This window comes from Panthera pardus, unplaced genomic scaffold (genome assembly GCF_024362965.1).
Source record: "Panthera pardus isolate Hobbes unplaced genomic scaffold, ASM2436296v1 HiC_scaffold_6, whole genome shotgun sequence".
In the NCBI taxonomy this organism is placed as follows: Eukaryota; Metazoa; Chordata; class Mammalia; order Carnivora; family Felidae; genus Panthera; species Panthera pardus.
The window spans coordinates 45731420-45741271 of record NW_026526991.1 but is presented as its reverse complement, the minus strand read 5'-3'; the positions used below and the strand labels follow the sequence as shown (position 1 = coordinate 45741271).

The following is a 9852-nucleotide window of genomic DNA, read 5'->3' as shown; positions in this document are numbered from 1 at the left end:
GTTATCCCGATTAGCAACAAACCATCCCACCAAAAAATAGAATACATATATGTTTTAGTCTACATGGAGCTTTAATAGGAAATTTTAGCCTACACTGTACTGAATAAAAGGGGTCTCTGAAAAGAAACTAAAACAAACCTTTGCTTCCTTTCTTATAAGGAAATAACCTTATAAATAGATCATTAGTTCTATTCTACTATTAAAATTCTAAACAACATCTAATTTCAGCTTTCTTATGCCCTATGTATAGCTATATTCACTTAACACAGTATTAACCAAAAAAAAGTAGCTCCACTGTACATTATGGAATTTTTCATTCAGTGAATTTCCAACTAATCAAGCAAAACATTAGATATTATTATAATTACATTTTTTGATCTTTCTTCTTTAATATGTATTAAACCTTAACATTTCTTCAATTTTGCTTCAATGTTAATTTTTCTTAAATATAAGAATCAAAATACACATTTATCTTAACTGAACCTTAAAGGGCTCTGTTCCTAGATTTAAGAGATAAGCAGGAAACACGGTCAAGAATAACATTAAATGCTAGGAAAGTGGTCCTACAAAGCTCTCTTGATAAAAAACAGGAGTTTTACTGTCATTTTTCCAAGTCCCCTTCTTTTGTACAAGTATCTAAAGAAAAAAGTTTTAAGTTCTTACCCTATTATGAAATTCATAGTTGGACCAGTAATCAGCACTGCTAAAAGGAATGGGGTATCGGGCAGGGACTGTAACCAAACATCTATTCACTAAATCAGTAAAAAATTTGAATTCTTGGACTTTGTTTCTGGATCCAGCAGCTCTATTATTGGCAAAGACAAGATAACTGCCAAAAGAAAAATATTATAATTTAGAATAATTAAGGCAGCGAGTCTCTCACTCAGAAAACTGATCACCCCTTTCCCCCCACCATATCCCCTTATTCCAAATCCCATTCTTATTAAGAGGAACTAAACTTACTCCATCCAAATCTTCTGCACTATATCAGATCTCATGGCCACCCCTAATGCTGCCTCATATGCCTCCACTGTCTCTTTAATACTTGATTGAAGAGGATGACAAAGGCTGTTTTAAAAATGAAGGAAAACAATGTATGTCTACAGCTCACTTCGATTAGTAAAGGAATGACAATATATATTTAAGCATCACAGATATAGAATGGAATTCTTCTTTTGATGTTTCTTCTTTAATAATGTATAAACCTTTAATAATGTATAAAGTATGTCCCTTCAATTTTGCTTCAATGACTTTAGCATCAAGTTAACTTTAACACAAGGTAATTTGGTAATAAATAACAAATGCAAGCCTAATATGCAACATTTCTCTCCATGTTAGATAATGTCTCACCAGTAAATCAGCCACAAATAAGGAACCTGGTGGTTAAACAACTCATCATCAAAAGTCCCTTTACATAAACGGGCTGGAATGTCAAGTGGTCCTGGGATATTTAAAAGATACCTGGAAAAAAACAAACAAAAAAACACTGTTGGAAATTATGCCTATGCACACATGGATTACTAACACTTAAGAAAAACAGAAACAAAACAAAACAAAAAAGACCTCTGTTTCAACTTAAATGTCCTTGAAGTATACTTTATTTTCACATGTATACCATACTGCTTTGGTCCCATCTCTAGCATCACACAGTCTATTATTTTATACCTACACGAGTAACTCTTCAAAAATGAATTCATTCTATGCCCCAGCCCCAAATTAAATAAACCACCATAATCATCTAATCAAAAACAGAGAACAAATGAGATTACTATGTATCTAAAATTTCTCCACAAAATCGATACATTTAAAAAAAAAAATTATTTAAGAGTTATAAAAGTTGATATCTGAAAATAATCTCTTCCTCACATATACACACATAGCCTTTTAGATATATCAAAGTGTATTCGGTAACATATCGGTCCATAAGGTACTTGTTAGAAGAGGTCCATAATCAAGTAAAACTGGGAAATACTGAAAATTATAGTACACTCTTATAAAAAGCCACAATAGAGTGTTTAATAGCATATTAAAGATTCTATGAAGTCAATCAGTAAAGAAATCTATTTGACTCTCACTAATTTAGGTCTCTCCCCAATATATCTGAATTTTTGTGTACATTTACCAACATCTGTAGGGACAATGTTTTTAAAGGAAATACATTAATCTCAACAATGACAATCTAGTGTAACTAATCTTGGATTTAAAAAGTATTTCAAGAAAAAAAAATTATTGCAAGGAACTCAGTTTTAATGGATTAGAGAAACTGTATGGAGGCAGAGGGCAGGAGGAACCATAAGCAAGAGAAAAAAAACAGGACATTTAGGAGTCAGGTTATTATCCTGCTGATGACTTGGCCTTAACTAGCTGTATTACTGTCATTTAATCACTTGACTTCTAAGGATACTAGTTTTGTCAACTGAAAACTGAGGTAAGAGGAGATCTAATCTATTTAAGACTCCATCCCTAAGCTAACTTCAGTACACTGAATAAAATCCCCTGGTTAACTTCTGTGGCTATCTACTAATCTCCAAATTGATTTGAAACACATGAAAATTACCTTATCTAGTTCTTTTTATTAAAAGTTACATAGAAAGGGAAATGATAGAACCCAACTCCATGTAAATATTACAACACATACAAAATTCTTAGTATTCTATTTCACAATTTCTACTCATGAAATAAAAAAAAAATATTTTGAACCTATTAAGAGCATCAACTTACCGTGTTAAATAAATCTTGACTCTATTTATAAATTAAAAATTTTTTTTATCAACATCAATAAGAAGTATGACAATGCTAACAACTATCTCACCTACTGCCATTCTCCTAATAACTGACTCAAAAAAGATTTCCTAAATGAACAAAAAATGCACACTGTGTAAATAAGGTCTTCAGTATTGTCTAAACTAAGCACAAGATACCTTTTCCTTGTAACTCTTGGTGTATTATGAATTATGACTATTCCCATGAAACATTTCATAAGGCAAGGTGACTTAGTAAACAATAGAAGATTATTAGGAGGCAGCCCCTTTCCAAATTTTTATTGACAGTTATTCAGTCTCCTTCATTAAGCTGACATCAAGAAGATCTGAAGATCTTTGATTAGTTACCACAGCAGAAACTGGCAGCATCTTCTTTTAAGCTAAACCAATTACCTCCATGCCCAAGGGAAGATCAGAACGAGCAAGTCTGTAAAATGTTCAGCTTTAGATCTGTCCTGTGCCTAAGTTTGAGACATTAAAGCAATCTAACTTGACAGAGACGAAGTCAGCATGAGGAAGCTGAACAATCTCTAAGTTTCTTACAGATAGTTTACTTATTCTCCATTATTTTGTATTTTAAATTATTCTTTCGTAATTAACTGTAAGATATTAATCTAGATGTAATAGAGCAGAAAGAATTTCAGAAACAGTACTAAAGTCACTATGTCAATAAACTGGTTACCATAAGAGGACAGACATAAAGACTCAAGTCTAGGAAAAGAATAGTGGCCCCAACTTTTGCCAAATCTCAAGTAAAACTGATATTCTAAGGTAGATGGACCACTGAATTAACAAAATGTGGGTTACTTTTAGAAAATGTTTTCATATAACACTGCTACACTGTGGGATAAGCAGGGGAAGCACCTAAGAAAAGAAAAATATTTGCAAGCTTTTAACTTACATATTTAAAACCAAAACTTTATCTGCACTATTTTCTACAACAAAAATTTTTAGGAGATATTCAACTTAGGTCTTCCTTCTCTCAGTTCTTCCTAACATAAAATGATAGAGTATGTTATGATAAAATATTTTCTTTTTGATGCTGTTTGATTTGGGATCAGCAAACTTATTTTTGTAAATAAAGTTTTATTAGCATACAGCCATGCTCATTCAGTTAGCTCATTCATTTATATATTGTCTATGGCTACTTTCTTCCTAAACAGCATAGGTAACAAGAAGTGATAGACCACACAGCTTGCAAGCCTATTTACTATCTAGCCCTTATGAAAAAAAGTTTGCGAGGCAGGTGGGTGGCTCAATCAGTTAAGCATCTGACTTTGGCTCAGGTCATGATCTTGTGGTTCATGAGTTCAAGCCCCGTATCAGGCTCTGTGCTGACAGCCCAGAGACTGGAGCCTGCTTCGGATTCTGTGTCTCCCTCTCTCTCTGCCCCTCCTCTGCTCAAGCTCTGTCTCTCTCTCTCTCTCCAAAATAAACATTTAAAAAAGAAGAAGAAGAAAGAAAGAAAAGAAAAGAAAAAAGTTTGGTGGAACACCTGAGCATACAACTCTTGGGTCAAAGGCTCAGGTCATGATCTCAAGGTTGTGGGTCAAGCCCTGTATTGGGCTCTACGCTGAGGGCTCTGAGCTGAGTGTGGAGCCTGCCTGGGATTCTCTCTCTCCATCTCTCTCTGCCCCTCCCCCATCTGTGCGTGCTCTCTCTCACTCCCTCTCTCTCAAAATAAATATTTATAAAAAAAACAACAACTTTGCTGACCCCTATAGGGATGGGGAGGAAGGGAAGAGAAGTCCACCCAGAAGTAATTCCTCAGGATTGGCTGTGGCCTCCTATTATTGTTAGAGTAAGAATTCACAACTAAGCAAGCAAAGGCAGTAAATATAGAGCTCTCTGGAAATTACTGAGAAAGTGGTTGAAAAAGATTGCCTGAAAGCTTCCCACTCAATATTTCAGAGGCTAGAGCAATTCTCTTTAGATTTTAAGAAAAAGTAAAAAGCATATTATTTACATCTACTTGAGCTCACCAAATAAATTAAAATTCATTTTTTCAGAAATCACTGAGATTGTCTCCGATAATTCACTGCTATAGTATTAAGTACTAAAATGAAAAATAATAAATTAAAAGCAGGATGAGTCACCATGATGTTAATATAAGCCTTCCTTTGTTAGTGTCTCTACTCCAAGGAATGCGTATTACCTCTTTTCTCCATTTTTATTAAGTTCTACTGCCCTCATAATAGTTCTATAAGAATGTTCAAGTATTTTTTTACATCAGTCTAAAATATAATCAACCCACACAAAAAAATGTAGTTTTTCCACTAAACTATACTCTCTTTCTTCTATAAGTCAAGAGTTCTACAAACTTACCGAAACAGATCCAAGTTACTATATTTCTCAAACCCAGGTTTAAAGAAGGATGCAATAAATTTCCGCAAAGATGGAAGAAGATTATCTCCTTGATTCTATTTTTTAAAAAGAGAGGAAGGATATACATTAGACTTACAGTGTTTAATTACATCATTCAAAGGAGGAGGGCACCGGGGTGGCTCAGTTGGTCACGCGTCTGACTCCTGATTTAGGCTCAGGTCATGATCTCATGATTTTTGAGTTCGAGCCCCAAGTCGGCATGGAGCCTGCTTGGGATTCTCTGTCTCCTTTTCTCTCTGCACAGCCCACCCCCCACCCTGCCTTTGCCTCTCAAAAATAAACATATAAACATTTAAAAAATTCTTTTCAAGGGAGGAAAAAGCCCTTAAAAAAAAAAAACACTGATCAGATTAAGTTTCTTGAATAGGTGGAGGTAGAGAGAACTTCTACATTTTGATCTCCAATTAAAGTCAACTAACCATTAAACAGCTTAACACCCGATATACCATATCCACCAATTGTCTAATAAGCTTCTATTACATGTTTAGCACTGTGTGAGGTGTGTTGGAGGCTCTAAATCTGGTTAAGACATGATTCTTGCCCTCAAAGAGTAGAGTATATAAAGCAGCTATCAACAAAATTACAAAGCACTATAATAAGGGCAATGGCAGAACTATCCACAGAATATTTATAGCAAAGACAGAAGGAACATATAACACAGTCTGCAAAGGGAAAAAGGACCAGGAAAAGCTCCTTGGAGAGGCTGATGCCTGAAACATATTAAAGGATGAATAAGAAAATGTGAAACACAAAAACATATTTAAGAATTTTGAGGCTTTTTTTTTTTACCTGTAGGATGAAGAATTTGCACATATGATAAAAAATCTCTGCATTCTGAGGATTTTTTTCAAATGCAGTAAGCCACACTGCTCTGGCTTTGTCGTGCTGATTTGTTTGCAAATATAAAGCAACAAGGGCTTCCAACAATTGGCAGTTCATGGGACACGTTTCCAATAAACATTTACAAAGCTCCACTGCAGCCTCATACCTTTAATAACAAAAAAACATGTCTAAACACATGAGAAAAAAAATCAACTTTTAACGCACAGTTAACTGCTTGTCGATTAAGTTTTACCTCTCTAGAAGCTGGTGCAGAGCAATCATGTTTGTGTAAAGTGGAACACAGACTTCTACTCTTTCCTCAACAGTATGGCTCTCATCTGTGCAAGCTTTCACAGCATCTATCCAAAAACATCACAATAACAGAAATCAAACATAAAATGAATTATCTGACTATGTTATTTAAATTCTGGGAGATTAATACAACATGGTGGCCTACCCTTTTGCTTGCCCATAATCTTATTCATCTTTACTCCAGAGGTATTTTTAGGTATCTCCAAACTCCCTAAAACTCAACCTCTTACCCTCACATTCTTGGTAAGAATAAAACCATTCAATATGAGCTCTCACACGTATCAAAGGTTTCACTTAAGTGTCTCTGCATTTACCTAAATTTCTTAAAACTGGTCTCAAAAAAAAAAAAAAAATCATAGAATGAATTATCTTTTGGTTTTTCTTTGACCCAATTCAAGAGGCCTTGCTCTCTGTTATACAGCCATTTAATTGTCTTCCCCTAAACTAGATCCTTTCCTTATTCCTTCAAAACACGTTTCCCTTGTAAAGAGTCCTTTACTTGATCCTGCTGGGTCTTAGAGAATGGTTCACTGTTTTACTTTGCACAGCTGTTACCATTTCCTCCTTTGCTCAGTGGTAGTATGATTTCCCAGATAGAGTGTCATTCTGAAACTGCACTTCTGACGTTCACTTACAAAAATCATCTAAACAAACCTAAAGGCCAATACTACACTTGCTTCATTCTCAATTGATAATGTTCTTCCTCTTCTTCTCAATTTTTTTCTTCCCTATGCTATCAAGAGTTTATTTACATGTCCTCTTGGTCTCATTCATTGACTCTTCTCCTTCACCCCTGTTGCTATAGTCTTAAGTTTCCATTTTCTCAGAGAAAATATTTCATAGCTTCAACTACTAAAAAATTTACCGCAAGAGCACATTAAAAACTGTGAAGCACTTTATAATATAGTAGCTCCTACATTAATAACTTTCAAATCATTTTTCTATCCATAATCATCCACTTAAGGTCCACTTCCTTATTTCCTTCTGCCAGTAAGTATTTCCACTTGAATGGCCAATTACCATTCACAAATACTACTCCTACTACCAAAATCAGTCTTCCCAAATTTACTTGTTTTCTATTAATACACTTTTTCCCTCAGCCTCAAAACCCTGAAATCATCTTTGACTATTTCTTCTCTATTTCCCTCACATCTGCATGTGAGAACTTCAAATGTCTCCAATAAACATTCCCTCTTTCCCAGGTTCTGTTTTTTGTGCTTCACTTATGGCCATCAACTTCTGGTTTTCCTACCTTTCAAATCATTCCTCTTCAGCACATTCTTCCTTTCTTCAAGAACCTTGACTGTCATCAAGTCTACCACTTACAAAGTTCAGGAAAATCTGATATCATTCCACTTACCGAACTTAATTTCTACTGTTCTCTAGCATAAAACTCTTGCTTTGATAAGAACTCTCCCTTCTTCTAATCTCCCTTCAAATCCACTGCACCAATTTCTACTTGTTGCTTTTTATTAACTTAGCTCCCTTAACAGGAATGTCCTGCTTTTCCTTCCTTTTCTTTGGTTTATTCACTAAATATTTACTAAGCACTTAGTATGCTGCAGACATTATAGGTCCTTGGGAAATACAGAACAAATAAGACCAGGGTCCCATCTTTGAGGAAGCCAACTATGTCACAACAGAATCAGCTTCACAGTCCAGTTCCAAGTCTTAATTCTTCTGCAAAGACTTCTTTCATCATGCCAACCTACAATAAGCTCTCTCCTTTGGGGTTATGACCTGCACAATATAATTCTATACATCACAAATCTCTGTCTCTTCTGAAGCACAGAATTTAGACTATATACCAATACAGTTACATGGTCTCATACATTTAATAACTGTATCAAATGGATAAATTTTATCTTGTGACTAGGCTACATACTTCCTATTAGAAGGGAATAAGCTTTGTCCTTAACTGTTGTCCATAGCTGATATACCATTTAGCATATGGTAGTACTCAAACTCATTGACTAATGAAGAAAACATTAGTTACTTGAAAAGAGATGATATAACCTTTTAACTATCACCTTGATGGATTGTTTTAAAAAAATTACCTGGTTCTCTTATTCAATCAACTCATTAAATCTACATAATATGTTTTATCTACATATTTAGCCACAATCAAAAAAAATATTTAAGGTAATATAGTTCCTGGCTTTCATAGATGCCAAATGTCCATCTTATGTGACTCAACCCTTAATCTTTTAAGCATTGATATACTACTAAAGTGTTAAACTACAGCTTGAAATATGTAGATACAAATTTGTTCCAATTAATTATGAAGCATCATAATAAGGGGTAAGTTGATGTTCTAAATAACTTATAAACATTTGCACTTACCTTCGAAAACTGCTAGCAACATGTCAGGATTAGTCTTTACATCTTGAACTGTTTGCCATGGCATTACAAATGATTCTGTGTTAACAATTCTTGAAGGATTGGCATTAGATGGATCGTAAAATTTTGAAGGGAGAACGTTGAATTCAATAAGATGTATGTAGGCCAGCCATGCCAAGCATCGATCACTTGTTTTAAGGTATTCAGCTACTATTCCACCATTAGCTGATTTCAGTGCATTCTAGGTAAAATGAAAAAACAGCCTGTGTTTTTAGAAATAATGACTCCTATTCTTAGTAAGATTCAAATGTAAGGGCAAAGAAGAATACAAGGGTCGTATTTCTTTGGAGTGGTTCTTAAATATCTAAGTCAAAATTTGACAGCTGCCAATTTTTTTTTAATGAAAAAACTCTTTAGAAATGTCAATACAGATTAATATAATTTTTCCTCTAAGATTTATAAGCTAATTACTGAAAAAAATTCAATTTATCTGTACATTTTTAGTGTCTCGACATTCAAAATCTAGTAAGACAAAAACAGTAAAACAACAAACAAAAAGACCCACCATACCCATACAGGAGATTTTCACTATGGACTAATTTTTTTTCCTTATTGTCTGAATACTGAAGTTTATTCTGGTGGGTACTTAACATACGTCTTCATTTAAACCTCATAAATAATCTTAAAAAGGCATTATCCCCACTAAGCAAATGAGGAAACAGTCATAAACTGACCCAACTCTACACAACTTACTGATAATAAGTGGCAAAACAAGGATTCAAATCTAAAGCCTGTGTGCTTATTAAACAGCTAATCTGTAATGTTTCAGACCTTTAAAAAATTCTCTATAAAATGTAATTAAATGCTATGATAAATGTTTACCTGTAAAACTGCAAGTGCACTCTGGCACCTTCCAGTAAATATGTGCAGCTGAACTCTAAACAAGAGAGCCTCTAAGAGCTGAAAGGACAGAATATCTGATGCTTCCCGCTTGGCTGCTCCCATCAGAAACTCCACCATTCTTTCACATACATAATCCTTTTCTTCAAAGGTGCTTTCTAGGTGCAGAAACTGCCCAAAGGGGTTTCATATAATTAATCCTGCTTCATAAAAATAAACTGTAAAGCTACAGATTTTCCACAGTTCATTAAATGTCATATTAAATCTTCAATTTCTGCAAAAAGGATCATTATAAATACGTGTAAACCCATCTTCCTGGGGCACCTGTCTG

The 9852-nt window shown here is 34.4% G+C and overlaps 1 protein-coding gene across 2 annotated transcripts in view; it reads right to left on the bottom strand.

Moving 5' to 3' along the window:
- ZFC3H1 (zinc finger C3H1-type containing) overlaps positions 1-9852 on the bottom strand; it is a 54200-nt gene that overhangs the window by 4243 nt on the left and 40105 nt on the right. The window contains exons 23-30 of one of the 2 annotated variants that reach the window (XM_019455107.2): positions 9504-9692; positions 8625-8862; positions 6223-6328; positions 5937-6135; positions 5088-5182; positions 1351-1461; positions 964-1068; positions 664-829 (exon numbers count right to left, since the gene is read on the bottom strand). In XM_019455107.2, the coding sequence (XP_019310652.2) occupies positions 664-829; positions 964-1068; positions 1351-1461; positions 5088-5182; positions 5937-6135; positions 6223-6328; positions 8625-8862; positions 9504-9692 (1209 nt within the window). The remainder of the gene's footprint in view (positions 1-663; positions 830-963; positions 1069-1350; positions 1462-5087; positions 5183-5936; positions 6136-6222; positions 6329-8624; positions 8863-9503; positions 9693-9852) is intronic. The other variant, XM_019455108.2, reaches the window with a different exon arrangement.